Raw genomic sequence first — 25,345 nt, 5'->3', positions numbered from 1 at the left:
AAGATCCATTCAATACTTTCTGAGAAATAGCGATAACAAAATTTGAATATAAAAATCCAAGATGGCTGCTTGGCAGTAATTTTGTTGACCGATCAGTCCCAAATCACAATATGCACAACTAGGGCCCTAGGGGAACCTACATGTGAAATTTGAGAAAGATCCATTCAATACTTTCTGAGAAATAGCGATAACAAACTTTGAATATAAAAATCCAAGATGGCTGCTTGGCAGTAATTTTGTTGACCGATCAGTCCCAAATCACAATATGCACAACAAGGGCCCTAGGGGAACCTACATATGAATTTTGAGACAGATCTCTTCAGTACTTTCTGAGAAATAGCAATAACAAACTTTGAATAACAAAATCCAAGATGGCTGCCTGGCAGCCATCTTGTTAACCGATCGGTCCCAAAATGCAATATGCACAACTAGGTCCCTAGGGGAACCTACATATGAAATATGAGACAGATCCCTTCAGTACTATCTGAGAAATAGCCATAACAAACTTTAACTATCAAAATCCAAGATGGCGGCCTGGCAGCCATCTTGTTCACCGATTGGTCCAAAAATGCAATATGCACAACAAGGGCCCTAGGAGAACCTACATATTAAATTTGAGAAAGATCCCCTCAGCAATTTTTGAGAAATGGGGATATCAAACCTTAACTATCAAGATGGCCGCCTGGCGGCCATCTTGTTTTTCCTATCAGCCTCAAATCTGTATGGCACAACTAGGGACCAAGGGTAACCTCCATGTGAAGTTTGAAAAAAATCCCTCCAGTAGTTCTCAAGAAATATTGATAACAAACTTCAACTGCCAAAATCAAAGATGGCGGCCATCTTGTTTTTCCGATCAGCCTCAAAATCTGTATGGCACAAATATGGACCAAGGGGACCCTCCATGTGAAGTTTGAACAAAATCCCTGCAGCAGTTTTTAAGAAATAGTGATAACAAGCATTGTTTACGGACGGATGGCGGACGACGGACCACGGACGCAGGGCGATTTGAATGTCATTTGGAATTACTCTAATATCTTTTTTTAGTTTATACTGCTATCTTCAAATGAAACTTTGAAAATTACATAGATGATTTGTGTGTTCCTAGCAGACAAGAACGACCATTTTCCTGATCAGTTTACCTAGATGTCACCACAGCTAATGTGACCATGTCTGCAGTCCTAAATTACAACTCATTTACATGTACACCATCTACCTCCCATATAATAGTATGGCACGGACTCAATTTACTGGGCTCTGATAAAAAAAACACCCAACATTTTTCTTTGGTTGTTGATTTTTTAAAAAGGAAGTAATTTGTTTTGAAGATTTATTGAGACAACTAACGTGAATGTCTTTCTCGTTGTAACTACTTCCCAATATAGGTGTTCACCTAATAAGGTTATGGGCAGGACCTGTTGTGTCTGATGTAACACAAGAAACCTCTTCAGTAAAGATTTAGGTGGCAATACTCAGGAAGTTTAAAAGCAAACAGCGTCATGCCAACAGGGGGAACGTGCTAATAACACATACATATACAGCCACAATCACTTCTGTCTAACCTGGATCTTATGGAAAATAATGGCAAGGAAGCATTTGATGCTGCAGTGATTCTCACTGAAAATGGTGATAGACTTAAGGCTGTATGCTACCTAATCTAAAAGTCATTTCTCAATTTGATATTTAGTTAAGCTACCATTTGAACTCATTTTTTCTGAATAAATAGAGTTCATCAAATTCAAGCCAAAACAATATATTTTTACAAACATGACATTATTTTCAACACAATGCCTGATGTGGAATAGCCACAGTTGAAATTTATACCAATATATCAGACAATTTCATATCATATTTTCCTTTAGAAGTAGTTTGTGTAAATGCAGTGTTCTACAACATTAGACATCTGGATACAAAACTTTAAAATTCAAATCTACAGTGTATCGCAATGATCAGTCTCTTAACTGAGCGCTCGCTATAGCTGCCATCACTCAAATTATACCTCATAATCTCAATCCATCATGTAATGCACCAGAAACGATCCCCATAACCTGATATTAACAGGGAACACCACTGACAATTATTAGTGCTGGAGATTAATAACATCAGTGGGAAATAGCTTTCCAATACATTGTGTAATTCTCCTAGTAATCCCGGATGTAAAACATGCATAACAATTCAACTCATTCATCCCTTATATAACACATTGGAGCCATCTAATTCTCACACTGGAAGAGTTCATTTTGAAATTTCCAGGTTGTACTAGTAATGCATTATCTCTCTGACGGGGTTATTGGAATACTGATTATTCCCTAAGTCAATAATCTAGTTTCTATATATACCTGTATCACTAAAGAATACCAATATCTCCCCTAGGGATAAGTTCTGAGATCTGAGACATCCTGTGAAGATGGATGATTCAACAAATCTTGGTAACAAAGCTTAAGATTCTGTCAATTTGCTTGCATGATTTAGGAGATATGTTGTAAAGGTCTTCTGAAAAATACATCAAATCAGATACAAGGTATGACTCCAAAAATATCATCTAGGAGAATATTTGATGTTTCCATATTTTGATTATTTTCCGTACCTCTTTCTGAAAATCTGTTGATAAGAGAACCAAGAATCGGCAATGGAGAATCCCCAGGCGTATGTAATCCATTGTAAAACCAAATATTGATGATGGAGCCACCAAGAGCTACACGTGTGTATAATTACCTGGGCCATCAGGCCCAGTAATTAGAGATCTAACATATTACCAGCCCCACAACAGGTGCATGCATCCTGTGTTTCACCTGACAGGATTGCACTCATCCAGGTAACATTGCGAGTAATGACTAGACTTGGTCAGGAATTTCCCCAACTGTCAGACATGAGGGGATAAATCTAGCCTCTCCATGACAAGTGTGTATTATACCAATAAAAGTGTAACTTTGGTCCACATAGCTGTTTGATTTCTAACTAGTCAGATATAGGTCAAACCCTACAAACTAAGTAAAATCTATCTATATTTGGGCTAAATGTCAGTACACTGAGGAGAAAACAAGTTAATTGTTAGAAGACCGGAGGTCCAGCTGGTGTGCCCAGAGTCTATGTCAGACAGCAGTAGATACATCTATATATCAGATTTATATTGTTAATTCCAACAACAATGTTCATTGATTTACAAGCTAGTACACAATGACCTTTCACCCCAAATCTACACTATAGTGCCATTGACACTGACAAAAGGAAGGTAACAATGGTGTTCTCATTGTCAAACATCATGACCTTGACCTTTTGGTACAGATTATTTATTAAATGTTGATATCCTGAATGCAAAACAATAACTAATCATACCTAATTAAAAGCTTCACTCAGCTATGCCATAAGACTGGTGGCTAATTTAAAACCTTGACCCTAACCAATGACCTAGGCCACACAAAATGTATGTTCTTCATGAGTAAGCAACAACTACAACACAACTATAGGTGAATACCTTGACCTCAAACAATGACCTCTGTGCCACATCCAATCAGGTTCTCTCTGAGTAAGAGACACCTACAGGAGGATACCTTGACCCTGGCCAATGACCTTTCTGCCAACCCTCTTCCATGAGTTAACCACACATACTTCAGTGACCTTTGACCTTACGACCCCCTTACCTTATCGAGGAGATGGTAACAGCTAGCAGTGGACTCGATTCGTTCCCGTGTCTCCTCCAGTCTGCCTGTGAAGAGCTGTAGGTGTTTCTTCAGGGTACGAGCCAGCTCTTTGTAACCTGTCACCTCGTCAAAGTTACCCGACTGGGCGAGCATGCTGGCCTCATCCAGGAGGTCATTTCCTTTCTCTATGTGAGTCTATAACATACAAAACAAGTACTCATTGTAATGGACACCATTACATAGTCCCCCAAATGCACCCCCAATTGCAACAAATCTGAAAAAAAGTGTGCACTATACGCGCAAAAATACGGTAATACAAGGCTATTTTCAGAGAAATTGATTTGGCAGTAATCATGACTGTAATGGCATCCCTTAAAATTTTAAGTTAAAACCCCCATTTACTAATTTTCAATGAATTGCTGACGAAAATTTGAAAACAGGAAGTTTGCCCAGCGACAATCTTTTAAAATTTTTATCATATTGATCAGTATCCCTTAATACCCCTATATACTAATTTTTATTGAAATCAGAGACCAAAATATAAAAACAGAAAGTGAGCCCAGCGGCCATCTTGGAATACCAAAAATCTTTACGAAAATGTTTTTATGTTGTTCGCCATCCCTTAAAACCCTTGTAGACCAATTTTCATTGAGATCGGAGATCGAAACCTGAAGAACAGGAAATGAGCCAGCGGCCATCTTGGAATAGCAAAATCTTTACGAAAACCTTTGCATGTTGTTCGCCATCCCTTAAAACACCTATATACCAATTTTCATTGAGATAGAAGACCGAAACCTGAAAACAGGAAGTGGGCCAACAGCCATCTTGGAATAATAAAATCTTTACGAAAATGTTTGCATGTTGTTTGCAATCCCTTAAAACCCCTATATACCAATTTTCTTTGAGATCGGAGACCGAAATCTGAAAACAGGAAGTGGGCCAGCAGCCATCTTGGAATACCAAAAATCTTCACGAAAATGTTTTCATGTTGTTCGCCGTCCCTTAAAACCCCTATATACCATTTTTCTTTGAGATCGGAGACCGAAACCTGAAAACAGGAAGTGGGCCAGCAGCCATCTTGGAATACCAAAAATCTTCACGAAAATGTTTTCATGATGTTCGCCATCCCTTAAAACCCCCATAGACAAATTTTCATTGAGATTGGAGACCGAAACCTGAAAACAGGAAATGGGCCCTGGCGGCCATCTTGGACTTCCGGTTGGGAAAAAAAACCTTTATGCACAATCCCACACCCTAATGAATATGTATGTGAAGTTTCATCATAATTGACCAAGTAGTTTCTGAGAAAAGCTGCGGAAACATGTGCAGCGGAAGAAACCAGAAGAAATAAGAATAAAAATAATAATAATTAACTTACATTATATATAATAATAATAATAAAAATACTGTAAGAGGTTTCTTCATAATTCCAATTGTTCTGAAATCAGAACAATTTTTTAAGTGTTCCAGCAAAATTAATGTAGTGTAACTTACTTACTTTTGGAGAAAATCGACTTTTTGTGTCCCTATTTCCCTGATGCAGATATTCACTTTTGCCATACTTGGAAGGTCTTTATTACTATGGTGTTTATTTCCATTGAAAACAAGCGTTCTGACGCCCTCTGTTGGTTAAGTTCATCTTACGAATTTAAAGTCAACAAAAGAAGCGGAACAATATCAAGAAACAATGCATTTTCAGCACTAATATCGACATTAGTCGGGCACAGAACTTGATACCGGATTATAAGAATTTCCTGTAATAGTTGCAATAGGAAAATATTACGATGTCAGTAAATAAATGTCTAATTTCTTTTGTTTGATTCAATTTCTAAATTTGATGACTTGATCCCGAACATTCCAGTGACGTCACTTTTAGTAGAGATGAATGAAACGGCAGTCAGTCCCGCCAAACAGTGACGTCAAAATCACCGGAATGACGTCGCTTACATATTTCCCACTGTAGTCAAAAGGAGTACACACTCATTCGATTTAGTGAATGCATATTTTCTTGATCATCAAAGAAGCGTTTCACTTTGAGTGAAATCGTGTTAATAACAGGCAATTTGCTTCGTTTTGAATACCATCTTCTGTATATATAATGAAAAAGTTGCAGGATAAACAGAATGCACCAGTGGCGTAGGAAGATGAAACGTAATGGGGGGAAAGGGTCCTCAATATTTTGTAACCCAAATTATTGTAATTTAGAAGGGCTGAGATGAGTTTTACAATGAATTTTGATGATTTTGCGAGGGCCCGAGATTTTGGTGTTTGGGGGGTCCGGGGCCTCCCCCGGGAAAATATTACCATTTAGAATAGCTTAAATGAGTTTTGATGAAATTGCGAGCGCCCGAAAGCGCGAGATTTTGGTGTTTGAGGGGTCCAGGGGCCTCCCCAAGAAAAAAAATACGATTTTGAATGGCTTAGATGAGTTTTACGATGCATTTTGATGAATTTGCGAGCGCCCAAAAGCGCGATAATTTGGTGTTAGGGGGTCCGAGGGTCTCCACCGGGAAAAAAAAATTACGATTTAGAATGGCTGAGATGAGTTTTACGATGTATTTTAATGATTATAAAGCGTTCTTAACATTGAAATTTTTCGATTTAAAGCTACCTGCATTTAGAAATGATAATTGTGTCATCATAACATTATGCAACCCTACTCGATCTGAATACACCGGCTTCACACCATCTGCACATTGTTGTGTAACATAAAAAAATGAATAAATTGTCTCGCTAAGACATAAACAGATTGATCTTTTAAGAGACATTTTTCCTACGTCCCTGTACACAGTCACTATCTTACAATACAAGTTTTATTTTGGTGTCGACAGGGAAATCCGAGATGACTCGGCAAAACCTCTTCATCTCATCTCCTCGCATAAACGATAGCAGCATCGATATTAATTTTAGCAAAATAAAAATGTCCAACGTTGGAAATATTGCAAGAACATTCATTATTTACATAAACCAGTAATAAGAATAAACATTTATTTCATCTAGACTAAATTTGCAAATCCCATACACCGCCTACAATGAGACGTCCTTCGCCTAACGCTACCCACGATGCTCTCGATCGTGGTCTTATATTATGTAACTTTTCATGGGATATTAAATCTAGATATATCTGTTTTTGACAATTAAATTTCTCTGAACATGTGTAAAACAAGCAGTTTCAACTGCTATTCCGAATCCGTAAAATGCAATCTTGGTCACCTCAGCCAAAACACAGGGGCACGCAAATTATGACAGAAACGTTTACTAGTAATTTGATACGTATGTCATTTAAAAGTATTGGATAACTTTTGATATGCACGTGTGTATCATGATATTTCAAGTGGCTGCCCGCATTATTTTTTTGTGAAAAATGAATTATACGTATCTGTTATAAAATTAGGTTAGCTTTTTTATTGTCATTATTGTTATATATACTTATGTGATATTTAAACGAGAACACATATTTTACCTAAGAAGCCAATGATATATATAATGTAAGTATCGGTTAGCTTGTAATAATAATAATAATAAGAAACGGAGCAAAAACAATATGTCCCCCCACTTCGTTTGGGGGACATAATAACATAAAATTATTACTAGAAAATGTCTGTAAGAACCAACTGGCCTTACCTCCATATATCAAAGTAGGACAGGACCAGACAGTACATGATGGGACAGACACTACTATAAAAGCCTCAGCCTCTTTCCAAAATTTACAAAATGATTGACAAGGAATTCCCAATTTAGGGATTCAATCATTTTAACAGACACCACGGCAGACACCACGGCAGATATTTTACTATCAACTTTACTTAATATGTGAAATTGTTACCCAAGTTGAACCAAACAATGTCAGTGAGGATGCTTTTTAACAAAGGAAAGAGGAACAATCAACACAGAATTACCTAATCAAAGTGATATATGGAATCAGTTTCCAAAAGACAAACTATATAACAAACTATAGGCCTATCCATAATATGGGGACCTTCAGAATGAAATACAAGTCAATGAATCAGCATTTACAAGTATGAAACATAACATGAGGTAGCATACCCCCTTAACTGATTATCAGCAATGTGTTGTGATGAAGCATACAACCTTACATCTATACACAAGGAGTAACACACTAAGTCCTTGATCCTTATACATACACCAACACATTCAAAACTTGCAGGCAAATTATTGGATATGTATTTGATTTGGAGGGATTTTAAAAATAAGATCTCATTGTAAACATTAGAGCCAGGACATATGTTCTGAATCAGAGAAGGTATCAATAAGATCACATTGTAAACATTAGAGCCAGGACCATATGTTCTGAATCAGAGAAGGTATCAATGTAATCACATAAGATCATGACCAGGAAAACACTCAACTTATCATTTTACGTCATCAAATGATCAGTCTATTTTCTCTCCAAACCTACAACTGTGTGAGTCATAACTGCCTGACATTTGATGTTCTACATAAACATATATAGATGTAATGTTATACTGAGATGCCCTCTCTGATATACAGTAGGAATAAAAGTGACATTCTAGAGGGTTCACCTACTTCAGACCGAGAAACCAGGTAATTCAATTATTATGCCAATCCTCATTGGTTTATTAGAGTGAAATTTTATGTTCAGGCACATTGGTACACTAAGGTACAGGAAAACGTGGGTTCAAATCCAGCAAGGCACCTGACCTCTGTCATTCACAAACAGTATCAACATGTGCTACCGACAACTACGACTGAAATGTTATCTAAATTTTTCAGGCAATGATGAGAATATCACGATACATCTATAACACAAATGTCGATACATCTATAACACAAATGTCAATACATATATAACACAAATGTCGATACATCTATAACACAAATGTCGATACATCTATAACACAAATGTTGATACATCTATAACACAAATGTCAATACATATATAACACAAATGTCGATACATCTATAACACAAATGTCGATACATCTATAACACAAATGTTGATACATCTATAACACAAATGTTGATACATCTATAACACAAATGTCGATACATCTATAACACAAATGTCAATACATATATAACACAAATGTCGATATATCTATAACACAAATGTCGATACATATATAACACAAATGTCGATACATCTATAACACAAATGTTGATACATATATAACACAAATGTCGATACATATATAACACAAATGTTGATACATATATAACACAAATGTTGATACATCTATAACATAAATGTCGATACATCTATAACACAAATGTCGATACATATATAACACAAATGTCGATACATCTATAACACAAATGTCGATACATCTATAACACAAATGTTGATACAGCTATAACACAAATGTTGATACATCTATAACACAAATGTCGATACATATATAACACAAATGTCGATACATCTATAACACAAATGTCAATATATATATAACACAAATGTCGATACATCTATAACACAAATGTCGATACATATATAACACAAATGTCGATACATCTATAACACAAATGTCGATACATATATAACACAAATGTCGATACATATATAACACAAATGTCAATACATATATAAACCAAATGTCGATACATCTATAACACAAATGTCAGTCGATACATCTATAACACAAATGTCGATACATCTATAACACAAATGTTGATACATCTATAACACAAATGTTGATACATCTATAACACAAATGTCGATACAGCTATAACACAAATGTCGATACATCTATAACACAAATGTCGATACATCTATAACACAAATGTTGATACATCTATAACACAAATGTTGATACATCTATAACACAAATGTCGATACATCTATAACACAAATGTCAGTCGACACATCTATAACACAAATGTTGATACATCTATAACATAAATGTTGATACATCTATAACACAAATGTCGATACATCTATAACACAAATGTTGATACATCTATAACACAAATGTTGATACATATATAACACAAATGTCGATACATCTATAACACAAATGTCAGTCGATCATCTATAACACAAATGTCGATACATCTATAACACAAATGTCGATACAGCTATAACATAAATGTTGATACATATATAACACAAATGTCGATACATCTATAACACAAATGTCAGTCGATACATCTATAACACAAATGTCGATACATCTATAACACAAATGTTGATACATCTATAACACAAATGTTGATACAGCTATAACACAAATGTCGATACATCTATAACACAAATGTCAGTCGATACATCTATAACACAAATGTCGATACATCTATAACACAAATGTCGATACATCTATAACACAAATGTCGATACATCTATTACACAAATGTCGATACATCTATAACACAAATGTCGATACATCTATAACACAAATGTTGATACATCTATAACACAAATGTCGATACATCTATAACACAAATGTTGATACATCATCTATAACACAAATGTCGATACATCTATAACACAAATGTCGATACATCTATAACACAAATGTCGATACATCTATAACACAAATGTTGATACATCTATAACACAAATGTCAGTCGATACATCTATAACACAAATGTTGATACATCTATAACACAAATGTCGATACATCTATAACACAAATGTCGATACATCTATAACACAAATGTCAGTCAATACATCTATAACACAAATGTTGATACATCTATAACACAAATGTTGATACATATATAACACAAATGTTGATACATCTATAAAAAAATATCGATACATCTATAACACAAATGTCGATACATCTATAACACAAATGTTGATACATATATATCACAAATGTTGATACATATATAACACAAATGTCGATACATCTATAACACAAATGTCGATACATCTATAACACAAATGTCGATACATCTATAACACAAATGTCGATACATCTATAACACAAATGTCGATACATCTATAACACAAATGTCGATACATCTATAACACAAATGTTGATACATCTATAACACAAATGTTAATACATATATATCACAAATGTCGATACATCTATAACACAAGCTGTTATCGTAGAGAAAATGTGCATCGCGATATCGTCAAAATTTGACGATATCGTCACGATAATATCGCGATTTTTGCCAAGTAAAATATAAAAGGATTTATGGAAATATAAGTCATGTTTGGGGGACCAATCATGAAAGTACATTATAGAGTGTAATTTGTCAATAAATAAAGTGAAACATTCATCAAAACAAACATTTATTTGTTATACTTTTAATTAGATGTTTGTTTACAAGTCAATCAGATTCTGTCCGTGTCCGACAGTGCAATGTTCTTGTTTCCTTTCCAACTAACACATGAATGGGTTACGGCTGATGATGATATAGTAGATATAAGTTTTTATAACGATATCGTGGTCTCTTCTCTACAATCGTGATATATCGCGATGCCGATATATGATAACAGCTCTACATCTATAACACAAATGTTGATACAGCTATAACACAAATGTCGATACATCTATAACACAAATGTCGATACATCTATAACACAAATGTCGATACATCTATAACACAAATGTCGATACATCTATAACACAAATGTCGATACATATATAACACAAATGTCGATACATATATAACACAAATGTCGATACATCTATAACACAAATGTCCATACATCTATAACACAAATGTCGATACATCTATAACACAAATGTCCATACATCTATAACACAAATGTCGATACATCTATAACACAAATGTTGATACATATATAACACAAATGTCGATACATCTATAACACAAATGTTGATACATCTATAACACAAATGTTGATACATATATAACACAAATGTCGATACATCTATAACACAAATGTCAGTCGATACATCTATAACACAAATGTCGATACATCTATAACACAAATGTCGATACAGCTATAACATAAATGTTGATACATATATAACACAAATGTCGATACATCTATAACACAAATGTCAGTCGATACATCTATAACACAAATGTCGATACATCTATAACACAAATGTTGATACATCTATAACACAAATGTTGATACAGCTATAACACAAATGTCGATACATCTATAACACAAATGTCAGTCGATACATCTATAACACAAATGTCGATACATCTATAACACAAATGTCGATACATCTATAACACAAATGTCGATACATCTATTACACAAATGTCGATACATCTATAACACAAATGTCGATACATCTATAACACAAATGTTGATACATCTATAACACAAATGTCGATACATCTATAACACAAATGTTGATACATCTATAACACAAATGTCGATACATCTATAACACAAATGTCGATACATCTATAACACAAATGTCGATACATCTATAACACAAATGTCAGTCGATACATCTATAACACAAATGTTGATACATCTATAACACAAATGTCAGTCGATACATCTATAACACAAATGTTGATACATCTATAACACAAATGTCGATACATCTATAACACAAATGTCGATACATCTATAACACAAATGTCAGTCGATACATCTATAACACAAATGTTGATACATCTATAACACAAATGTTGATACATATATAACACAAATGTTGATACATCTATAACACAAATATCGATACATCTATAACACAAATGTCGATACATCTATAACACAAATGTTGATACATATATATCACAAATGTTGATACATATATAACACAAATGTCGATACATCTATAACACAAATGTCGATACATCTATAACACAAATGTCGATACATCTATAACACAAATGTCGATACATCTATAACACAAATGTCGATACATCTATAACACAAATGTCGATACATCTATAACACAAATGTCGATACATCTATAACACAAATGTTGATACATCTATAACACAAATGTTAATACATATATATCACAAATGTCGATACATCTATAACACAAGCTGTTATCGTAGAGAAAATGTGCATCGCGATATCGTCAAAATTTGACGATATCGTCACGATAATATCGCGATTTTTGCCAAGTAAAATATAAAAGGATTTATGGAAATATAAGTCATGTTTGGGGGACCAATCATGAAAGTACATTATAGAGTGTAATTTGTCAATAAATAAAGTGAAACATTCATCAAAACAAACATTTATTTGTTATACTTTTAATTAGATGTTTGTTTACAAGTCAATCAGATTCTGTCCGTGTCCGACAGTGCAATGTTCTTGTTTCCTTTCCAACTAACACATGATGGGTTACGGCTGATGATGATATCGTAGATATAAGTTTTTATAACGATATCGTGGTCTCTTCTCTACAATCGTGATATATCGCGATGCCGATATATGATAACAGCTCTACATCTATAACACAAATGTTGATACAGCTATAACACAAATGTCGATACATCTATAACACAAATGTCGATACATCTATAACACAAATGTCGATACATCTATAACACAAATGTCGATACATCTATAACACAAATGTCGATACATATATAACACAAATGTCGATACATCTATAACACAAATGTCCATACATCTATAACACAAATGTCGATACATCTATAACACAAATGTCCATACATCTATAACACAAATGTCGATACATCTATAACACAAATGTCCATACATCTATAACACAAATGTCGATACATCTATAACACAAATGTCGATACATCTATAACACAAATGTTGATACATATATAACACAAATGTCGATACATCTATAACACAAATGTCGATACAGCTATAACACAAATGTCGATACATCTATAACACAAATGTCGATACATATATAACACAAATGTCGATCCATCTATAACACAAATGTTTCATTTAATGTTTCTTTTCTGGAGGAAAATAATCCATAAACATAAAAGCACAGCAACAGGGAGAATGCTTTATGTAAAACAATGTTAGATGTGAAATTAGATGTGGAATTAGATGTGGAATTCTTTGACCTCAAAATGACCTTTTACCTTGGGTTGAAGGTCACAATAATTCATCAATAAAATGATACCATTTGGCAGCAAATGATCAAAGGCAAACAGTCATGGAATACATCTGATTAAGCCCTAATGATAGCAGACATGAATTATAAGAACATTTACATTTATGCAATCTTTGATCTTGAGGTCAAGGATACTGTTATTGAAAGGAAGCATTTATTCTCAGTTTTTCCTATAAAACATTATCTACCTAAACTATTTACATGGAAGTTGCATGCTCTTTAAATTACAAATTAGTTTGCTTTTCTTGTTCCAAAAGTTTATTAATTTTCAAATTTTGACAATCATTTTGGTGAACACTGGTTGTCTTTTTTTTTTGACAAATGCTAGTCGTCCCTTGGCAGTGTATAGACAGACAGACAGAGTAACCCTGGTATTGATAGACATCTCAGATATTGAATCCCCATTCATTTTGATGCTGTACAGACCACTACAGAATTTGTATTCAGACAAGATATCACATCACACCAACAAACTTTTCTTCATTACATTTCAATGTCACTAGAATGACAGATATTGATACCTACCCTCCTCAAAGGATTGTATTATGTCCGTTATTTATTTCTGTCTCTGACATGACACCTCCAACCAACCTCAAAATGTCAAGACCTTAAATTGACATCAGCCAATCCACTGTCACTTTGTCCAGTTTCTACAACAGTGGCTTGAGCAACACAGCCAGCACCATGACAACTGACCATTCTCTCAACAGTGGTCACTTCACATCTTAGATCTTTAGTGATAGGCTGATTGGCCATTCAATGTGTGGTCATTTCAGTGTTCTGACCAAGTCTCCTTACACTGATCCAGAGGACATTACCCCTCCTCCCCCCCTCCCCCACTCTCCTCTAGCATTGATTTTTTATCATAAAACACAAATTGATTACCATAGCAACCTACCTAATGTAATGGTGGAGTGTCTGTCTCTATAAATCATGGAAAGAGGCCATTACAAGATAGGACTTGATAGAGACAAACATTTGGGTCTTAATTTGTAACAGAAGCCTGGATTGAGACAAATACTTTGTCCTGCTCCTTAATTTGTTACCATGACAATCAGGCTGGACACATTCCACAGATAACCAGATTTGAGGGAGACAACCACATCTACCTTATTCTATCTCTCTACAGCTAGTGATTAGTGGGTATGGAGTGTGGAGTTCTTGTTTAATTTACTCAACAGAAATTTGTGTATATGAAAGTTGCGCAATCACAATTTGAATGAAATTGAATGTGACTTATTGAAACCAGATTTGTACAATTACAGTAAAACTACTGGGTCACAAACCTTTTGACCAAATCTAGATAAATCAGGAAACAGGGTAAAATGGCATTAACAGACAGGTACACATTATCAATAAATGTATCCCCTGTTTCTTATGGTAATATTTATGATTGTCTCCCCTTAAACAAGTTATAATCTGATTGTCTCCCCTTGCATTATGACAATCTGTTTGTCTCCCCTTACCAGAGAAAGATAGATTTTGAGTACCACATTCCTTAGTTATAATCCTATTAGGAGTCTGCCCTTAATCGACTGATATTAACTCCATATATAAAAATATATATAATCCTTTATTATATCCATTAAAATTAAAGTAATATTTGATTGTCTCCCCCTGAGTATGAGTTATCCTTGCTTATCTCCCCTGAGTGTGGTGATGATATATAATTGGTAAGACTACTACCACCAGCTGGTCGCCTGGAGTCTGCTATACTGTTAGATAGTGTGTTGTAGACCAGTACTGACATATCACAGAGAGGTCACTGATCAGCAGACCTCTGTAGCTCCAGCTATTAAATAGAGATACGTAAAACAAACCCACCAGGAAAATCATAGCAGGTTATGTTTGGTTTACTATAAGGACTGATCAGTATCACTCAACAATTACGACCAGACACACCACCCTATAAAGCTCAATGGTATCCACTCTACTATAGAGATCTTCCAGACTGACCAAACTCACCATACATAGTGGGCATGTGTGGATTTTACTCCAGACTGATTGAGTGAAACATGTCACAGTTCTTCAAATCAGAGGACTTAACAAATGTAATCGACAGAAATGCTGGAGACTCAATAAGTCCTGATTTGTTGTTGATTAAACCTTTCTATAAATACAGTAATAAAACCACCACTTTGTACAACATACTCCACAGATAGGTGAGAGATCTACCAGAACATCATCATCCCTTCATTACCTTTAGACTTCACAGACAGGTGAGAGATCTACCAGAACATCATCATACCTTCATTACCTTTAGACTCCACAGACAGGTGAGAGATCTACCAGAACATCATCATACCTTCATTACCTTTAGACTCCACAGACAGGTGAGAGATCTAACAGAACATCATCACCCTTCATTACCTTTAGACTCCACAGAGAGGTGAGAGATCTACCAGAACATCATCATCCCTTCATTACCTTTAGACTCCACAGACAGGTGAGAGATATACCAGAACATCCTCCCTTCATTACCTTTAGACTCCACAGACAGGTGATCATGAGAGATCTACCAGAACATCATCATCCCTTCATTACCTTTAGACTTCACAGACAGGTGAGAGATCTACCAGAACATCATCATCCCTTCATTACCTTTAGACTCCACAAACAGGTAAGAGATCTACCAGAACATCATCATCCCTTCATTACCTTTAGACTCCACAGACAGGTGAGAGATCTACCAGAACATCATCATCCCTTCATTACCTTTAGACTTCACAGACAGGTGAGAGATCTACCAGAACATCATCATACCTTCATTACCTTTAGACTCCACAGACAGGTGAGAGATCTACCAGAACATCATCCCTTCATTACCTTTAGACTCCACAGACAGGTGAGAGATCTACCAGAACATTCATCCCTTCATTACCTTTAGACTCCACAGATAGGTGAGAGATCTACCAGAACATCATCATCCCTTCATTACCTTTAGACTCCACAGACAGGTGAGAGATCTACCAGAACATCATCATCCCTTCATTACCTTTAGACTCCACAGACAGGTGAGAGATCTACCAGAACATCATCATCCCTTCATTACCTTTAGACTCCACAGACAGGTGAGAGATCTACCAGAACATCATCATCCCTTCATTACCTTTAGACTCCACAGACAGGTGAGAGATCTACCAGAACATCATCATCCCTTCATTACCTTTAGACTCCACAGACAGGTGAGAGATCTACCAGAACATCATCATCCCTTCATTACCTTTAGACTCCACAGACAGGTGAGAGATCTACCAGAACATCATCATCCCTTCATTACCTTTAGACTCCACAGACAGGTGAGAGATCTACCAGAACATCATCATCCCTTCATTACCTTTAGACTCCACAGACAGGTGAGAGATCTACCAGAACATCATCATCCCTTCATTACCTTTAGACTCCACAGACAGGTGAGAGATCTACCAGAACATCATCATCCCTTCATTACCTTTAGACTCCACAGACAGGTGAGAGATCTACCAGAACATCATCATCCCTTCATTACCATTAGACTCCACAGACAGGTGAGAGATATACCAGAACATCATCATACCTTCATTACCTTTAGACTCCACAGACAGGTGAGAGATCTACTAGAACATCATCATACCTTCATTACCTTTAGACTCCACAGACAGGTGAGAGATCTACCAGAACATCATCATCCCTTCATTACCTTTAGACTCCACAGACAGGTGAGAGATCTACCAGAACATCATCATACCTTCATTACCTTTAGACTCCACAGACAGGTGAGAGATCTACCAGAACATCATCATCCCTTCATTACCTTTAGACTCCACAGACAGGTGAGAGATCTACCAGAACATCATCATACCTTCATTACCTTTAGACTCCACAGACAGGTGAGAGATCTACCAGAACATCATCATACCTTCATTACCTTTAGACTCCACAGACAGGTGGAGATCTACCAGAACATCATCATCCCTTCATTACCTTTAGACTCCACAGACAGGTGAGAGATCTACCAGAACATCATCATCCCTTCATTACCTTTAGACTCCACAGACAGGTGAGAGATCTACCAGAACATCATCATCCCTTCATTACCTTTAGACTCCACAGACAGGTGAGAGATCTACCAGAACATCATCATCCCTTCATTACCTTTAGACTCCACAGACAGGTGAGAGATATACCAGAACATCATCATCCCTTCATTACCTTTAGACTCCACAGACAGGTGAGAGATCTACCAGAACATCATCATCCCTTCATTACATTACTCCAGACAGTTTCTACAGACTCCACAGACTCACAGGGTGAGAGATCTACCAGAACATCATCATCCCTTCATTACCTTTAGACTCCACAGACAGGTGAGAGATCTACCAGAACATCATCATCCCTTCATTACCTTTAGACTCCACAGACAGGTGAGAGATCTACCAGAACATCATCATCCCTTCATTACCTTTAGACTCCACAGACAGGTGAGAGATCTACCAGAACATCATCATCCCTTCATTACCTTTAGACTCCACAGACAGGTGAGAGATCTACCAGAACATCATCATCCCTTCATTACCTTTAGACTCCACAGACAGGTGAGAGATCTACCAGAACATCATCATCCCTTCATTACCTTTAGACTCCACAGACAGGTGAGAGATCTACCAGAACATCATCATCCCTTCATTACCTTTAGACTCCACAGACAGGTGAGAGATCTACCAGAACATCATCATCCCTTCATTACCTTTAGACTCCACAGACAGGTGAGAGATCTACCAGAACATCATCATCCCTTCATTACCTTTAGACTCCACAGACAGGTGAGAGATCTACCAGAACATCATCATCCCTTCATTACCTTTAGACTCCACAGACAGGTGAGAGATCTACCAGAACATCATCATCCCTTCATTACCTTTAGACTCCACAGACAGGTGAGAGATCTACCAGAACATCATCATCCCTTCATTACCTTTAGACTCCACAGACAGGTGAGAGATCTACCAGAACATCATCATCCCTTCATTACCTTTAGACTCCACAGACAGGTGAGAGATCTACCAGAACATCATCATCCCTTCATTACCTTTAGACTCCACAGACAGGTGAGAGATCTACCAGAACATCATCATCCCTTCATTACCTTTAGACTCCACAGACAGGTGAGAGATCTACCAGAACATCATCACTAACACAGAAGATCACTTCATTACCTTTAGACTCACAGACAGGTGAGAGATCTACCAGAACATCATCATCCCTTCATTACCTTTAGACTCCACAGACAGGTGAGAGATCTACCAGAACATCATCATCCCTTCATTACCTTTAGACTCCACAGACAGGTGAGAGATCTACCAGAACATCATCATCCCTTCATTACCTTTAGACTCCACAGACAGGTGAGAGATCTACCAGAACATCATCATCCCTTCATTACCTTTAGACTCCACAGACAGGTGAGAGATCTACCAGAACATCATCATCCCTTCATTACCTTTAGACTCCACAGACAGGTGGAGATCTACCAGAACATCATCATCCCTTCATTACCTTTAGACTCCACAGACAGGTGGGAGATCTACCAGAACATCATCATCCCTTCATTACCTTTAGACTCCACAGACAGGTGGAGATCTACCAGAACATCATCATACCTTCATTACCTTTAGACTCCACAGACAGGTGGGAGATCTACCAGAACATCATCATACCTTCATTACCTTTAGACTCCACAGACAGGTGGGAGATCTACCAGAACATCATCATACCTTCATTACCTTTAGACTCCACAGACAGGTGGGAGATCTACCAGAACATCATCATACCTTCATTACCTTTAGACTCCACAGACAGGTGGGAGATCTACCAGAACATCATCATCCCTTCATTACCTTTAGACTCCACAGACAGGTGGGAGATCTACCAGAACATCATCATACCTTCATTACCTTTAGACTCCACAGACAGGTGGGAGATCTAACAGAACATCATCATACCTCCATTACCTTTAGACTCCACAGACAGGTGAGAGATCTACCAGAACATCATCATCCCTTCATTACCTTTAGACTCCACAGACAGGTGAGAGATCTACCAGAACATCATCATCCCTTCATTACCTTTAGACTCCACAGACAGGTGAGAGATCTACCAGAACATCATCATACCTTCATTACCTTTAGACTCCACAGACAGGTGGGAGATCTACCAGAACATCATCATCCCTTCATTACCTTTAGACTCCACAGACAGGTGAGAGATCTACCAGAACATCATCATCCCTTCATTACCTTTAGACTCCACAGACAGGTGAGAGATCTACCAGAACATCATCATCCCTTCATTACCTTTAGACTCCACAGACAGGTGAGAGATCTACCAGAACATCATCATCCCTTCATTACCTTTAGACTCCACAGACAGGTGAGAGATCTACCAGAACATCATCATCCCTTCATTACCTTTAGACTCCACAGACAGGTGAGAGATCTACCAGAACATCATCATCCCTTCATTACCTTTAGACTCCACAGACAGGTGAGAGATCTACCAGAACATCATCATCCCTTCATTACCTTTAGACTCCACAGACAGGTGAGAGATCTACCAGAACATCATCATACCTTCATTACCTTTAGACTCCACAGACAGGTGAGAGATCTACCAGAACATCATCATCCCTTCATTACCTTTAGACCCACAGACAGGTGAGAGATCTACCAGAACATCATCATCCCTTCATTATTACCTTTAGACTCCAACAGACAGGTGAGAGATCTACCAGAACATCATCATACCTTCATTACCTTTAGACTCCACAGACAGGTGGGAGATTACCAGAACATCATCATCCTTCATTACCTTTAGACTCCACAGACAGGTGGGAGATCTACCAGAACATCATCATACCTTCATTACCTTTAGACTCCACAGACAGGTGGGAGATCTACCAGAACATCATCATACCTTCATTACCTTTAGACTCCACAGACAGGTGGGAGATCTACCAGAACATCATCATACCTTCATTACCTTTAGACTCCACAGACAGGTGAGAGATCTACCAGAACATCATCATCCCTTCATTACCTTTAGACTCCACAGACAGGTGAGAGATCTACCAGAACATCATCATCCCTTCATTACCTTTAGACTCCACAGACAGGTGAGAGATCTACCAGAACATCATCATCCCTTCATTACCTTTAGACTCCACAGACAGGTGAGAGATCTACCAGAACATCATCATCCCTTCATTACCTTTAGACTCCACAGACAGGTGAGAGATCTACCAGAACATCATCATACCTTCATTACCTTTAGACTCCACAGACAGGTGAGAGATCTAACAGAACATCATCATACCTTCATTACCTTTTGACTTCACAGACAGGTGAGAGATCTACCAGAACATCATCATCCCTTCATTACCTTTAGACTCCACAGACAGGTGAGAGATCTACCAGAACATCATCATCCCTTCATTACCTTTAGACTCCACAGACAGGTGAGAGATCTACCAGAACATCATCATCCCTTCATTACCTTTAGACTCCACAGACAGGTGAGAGATCTACCAGAACATCATCATCCCTTCATTACCTTTAGACTCCACAGACAGGTGAGAGATCTACCAGAACATCATCATCCCTTCATTACCTTTAGACTCCACAGACAGGTGAGAGATCTACCAGAACATCATCATCCCTTCATTACCTTTAGACTCCACAGACAGGTGAGAGATCTACCAGAACATCATCATCCCTTCATTACCTTTAGACTTCACAGACAGGTGAGAGATCTACCAGAACATCATCATCCCTTCATTACCTTTAGACTCCACAGACAGGTGAGAGATCTACCAGAACATCATCATCCCTTCATTACCTTTAGACTCACAGACAGGTGAGAGATCTACCAGAACATCATCATCCCTTCATTACCTTTAGACTCCACAGACAGGTGAGAGATCTACCAGAACATCATCATCCCTTCATTACCTTTAGACTCACAGACAGAGAGATCTACCAGAACATCATCATCCCTTCATTACCTTTAGACTTCACAGACAGGTGAGAGATCTACCAGAACATCATCATCCCTTCATTACCTTTAGACTTCACAGACAGGTAAGAGATCTACCAGAACATCATCATCCCTTCATTACCTTTAGACTTCACAGACAGGTGAGAGATCTACCAGAACATCATCATCCCTTCATTACCTTTAGACTTCACAGACAGGTAAGAGATCTACCAGAACATCATCATCCCTTCATTACCTTTAGACTTCACAGACAGGTGAGAGATCTACCAGAACATCATCATCCCTTCATTACCTTTAGACTCCACAGACAGGTGAGAGATCTACCAGAACATCATCCCTTCATTACCTTTAGACTCCACAGACAGGTGAGAGATCTACCAGAACATCATCATCCCTTCATTACCTTTAGACTCCACAGACAGGTGAGAGATCTACCAGAACATCATCATCCCTTCATTACCTTTAGACTCACAGACAGGTGAGAGATCTACCAGAACATCATCATCCCTTCATTACCTTTAGACTTCACAGACAGGTAAGAGATCTACCAGAACATCATCATCCCTTCATTACCTTTAGACTCCACAGACAGGTGAGAGATCTACCAGAACATCATCATCCCTTCATTACCTTTAGACTCCACAGACAGGTGAGAGATCTACCAGAACATCATCATCCCTTCATTACCTTTAGACTCCACAGACAGGTGAGAGATCTACCAGAACATCATCATCCCTTCATTACCTTTAGACTCCACAGACAGGTGAGAGATCTACCAGAACATCATCATCCCTTCATTACCTTTAGACTCCACAGACAGGTGAGAGATCTACCAGAACATCATCATCCTTCATTACCTTTAGACTCCACAGACAGGTGAGAGATCTACCAGAACATCATCATCCCTTCATTACCTTTAGACTCCACAGACAGGTGAGAGATCTACCAGAACATCATCATCCCTTCATTACCTTTAGACTCCACAGACAGGTGAGAGATCTACCAGAACATCATCATCCCTTCATTACCTTTAGACTCCACAGACAGGTGAGAGATCTACCAGAACATCATCATCCCTTCATTACCTTTAGACTCCACAGACAGGTGAGAGATCTACCAGAACATCATCATCCCTTCATTACCTTTAGACTCCACAGACAGGTGAGAGATCTACCAGAACATCATCATCCCTTCATTACCTTTAGACTCCACAGACAGGTGAGAGATCTACCAGAACATCATCATACCTTCATTACCTTTAGACTCCACAGACAGGTGAGAGATCTACCAGAACATCATCATCCCTTCATTACCTTTAGACTCCACAGACAGGTGAGAGATCTACCAGAACATCATCATCCCTTCATTACCTTTAGACTCCACAGACAGGTGAGAGATCTACCAGAACATCATCATCCCTTCATTACCTTTAGACTCCACAGACAGGTGAGAGATCTACCAGAACATCATCATACCTTCATTACCTTTAGACTCCACAGACAGGTGAGAGATCTACCAGAACATCATCATCCCTTCATTACCTTTAGACTCCACAGACAGGTGAGAGATCTACCAGAACATCATCATCCCTTCATTACCTTTAGACTCCACAGACAGGTGAGAGATCTACCAGAACATCATCATCCCTTCATTACCTTTAGACTCCACAGACAGGTGAGAGATCTACCAGAACATCATCATCCCTTCATTACCTTTAGACTCCACAGACAGGTGAGAGATCTACCAGAACATCATCATCATCCTTCATTACCTTTAGACTCCACAGACAGGTGAGAGATCTACCAGAACATCATCATCCCTTCATTATCTTTAGACTCCACACAGATCCACAGAACATTCATCCCTTCATTAAACAAATGGACAGTATTCAGTCACACAAAAGGTCGCCTCAAGGTCATGACAAGGTCAATGGCCAGACAACCTTAATTTTAACTGCTGACCTTTATTATGATTATCTTACATAAAATATTTTAACTTATGGTCATACAGTTTTTAGATCAAAAATTTTAAAATAATAATGGTTAAAATTAGCAGATGTTTCTTTTGCGGGTGACATTTGTTGAAATATTCAGACTTTTCACATTAATTTTGTATTAATTTTGTGTAATGACCTGTATAAATAAATATTCTATATTTCTGGCCAGAAACGAAAGAATATGGTGATGTTATCCCTTTACCTTACTGGTCATGAATCTGTGTTGATCCTAGATACACAATTATTCCTCTAGTTCTAAGTTATTTTGACATGGTCAGCATGGTCAGTCGACCGGGTGTAGCAAATTGTGACACACCTGTTATATGCCCACAGAAATATAGGAGTATGAAATACACACAGATAACAGCTGGGATCCACAAAGGACGTCCAACACAAATATATTAATATCTGTTTATTTATAACACACCCAAAACAGGCCAGCTATCTCAGTAAACATTGCTGGGATATTTCAGGTACCCAAACATCAAACTTATCTTTCCAGGTAGAACCTCCCGCACACCAAGAGGATACTCGAATGTCCTACTGACAATGACTCTGGATATCAATGGTGATTTATTAATCATTTCAAATAAATTTTATTGGTCAGTTTAACTATCCTAAAGGGGAGGAGAAGCAAAAAATAATTTGAAATAATTATACAAAGTAAGTTCACCACAATTTGACCTGTTGATAAAGACCATTTTTTTGGTCCATTGGGTGGACTTTATTGGCAGACTTAACCATAACCGTACTTTAAATTTAATTGATAATTTTCTAATGTCTGGGTCCCATGACATATCAAAATTGATTGCAAAGTTCATGCTTTGAAACAGTATAATGATCTAATTCTAAATCTGTACATATATTGTAATTTTAAACATTGTACAACATTGATGGTTTGTCTGCAAGTAATTTCAATTCGAAGTTTCTAATGTATCCCCCAGAAGCTTTGAACAATCGTGACTGTAATTGTTTTTAGAACACATCTGAAATTGAAATTACAACTGCATGCAGCAGAAAGTGAACTTTCTTGTAAATCTATCTATTTCAGAAACAAAAATTGTACTTTGAAAGACAGCATCAATCTATGGATTGGAATCTTGTGTACTATAGAGACAGAAGAATTAAAGAACTGCAGATTTCACTAAACTTTGTAATCATGCTGTAACCGCTAATACTTAGATCACAAGACTAGTAAACCTTCCAGCTAGGTAACATTAAATTTCCATCTGCTATTTTATTGCCATTGACAAAATGTGTAGGACTTTTATGGTCTGTAATTATGACTGTCACACAGAATGGAGCACAATTAAAGGTGCAGGTTCCCACAAATCAAATATGCATCTGTAATGAATTGGAGGCCTACTCAGCAGCTAAAGCCGGCCAGGTTCTAGAGCGTTAAATAAAATTTGCGTAGTGCTAAATCTAATATAATTGTGTAAGTGTAGAGATTGGATGTGGAAGTCTCGCTGATCACATTTGAGAAGATTGGGAATGGAACCGATGTTCTCTATCTCGATGCGTGATTATTTGACAAACCTACCACACGATAACATGTGTCTGTATATCCAAATCACATGACAAATTCTCTTATTACATTTGCCTTTTGAATCAACCTTACACGGAATCAGAAATATCAGGGAGAGAAATTTGAATTCAAAACAGATAAGAACTGTACATAGTGA

The 25,345-nt window shown here is 37.2% G+C and overlaps 1 protein-coding gene and 1 long non-coding RNA gene across 6 annotated transcripts in view; one reads left to right on the top strand and one right to left on the bottom strand.

Moving 5' to 3' along the window:
- LOC138316270 (puratrophin-1-like) overlaps nt 1–25,345 on the bottom strand; it is a 169,186-nt gene that overhangs the window by 20,344 nt on the left and 123,497 nt on the right. For all 5 annotated transcript variants that reach the window (XM_069257897.1, XM_069257899.1, XM_069257898.1 and 2 more), the window contains one exon: nt 3,639–3,833. In XM_069257897.1, the coding sequence (XP_069113998.1) occupies nt 3,639–3,833 (195 nt within the window). The remainder of the gene's footprint in view (nt 1–3,638; nt 3,834–25,345) is intronic.
- LOC138316275 (uncharacterized) lies at nt 8,108–24,859 on the top strand. The gene is made up of 3 exons (XR_011207613.1): nt 8,108–8,204; nt 24,163–24,228; nt 24,712–24,859. It is a non-coding gene; the product is annotated as an uncharacterized lncRNA (long non-coding RNA).

The sequence above is a fragment of the Argopecten irradians genome, chromosome 2 (assembly GCF_041381155.1).
Source record: "Argopecten irradians isolate NY chromosome 2, Ai_NY, whole genome shotgun sequence".
In the NCBI taxonomy this organism is placed as follows: domain Eukaryota; kingdom Metazoa; phylum Mollusca; class Bivalvia; order Pectinida; family Pectinidae; genus Argopecten; species Argopecten irradians.
The sequence above is the reverse complement of the archived record's forward strand: the minus strand, read 5'-3'. Positions and strand labels throughout refer to the sequence as shown.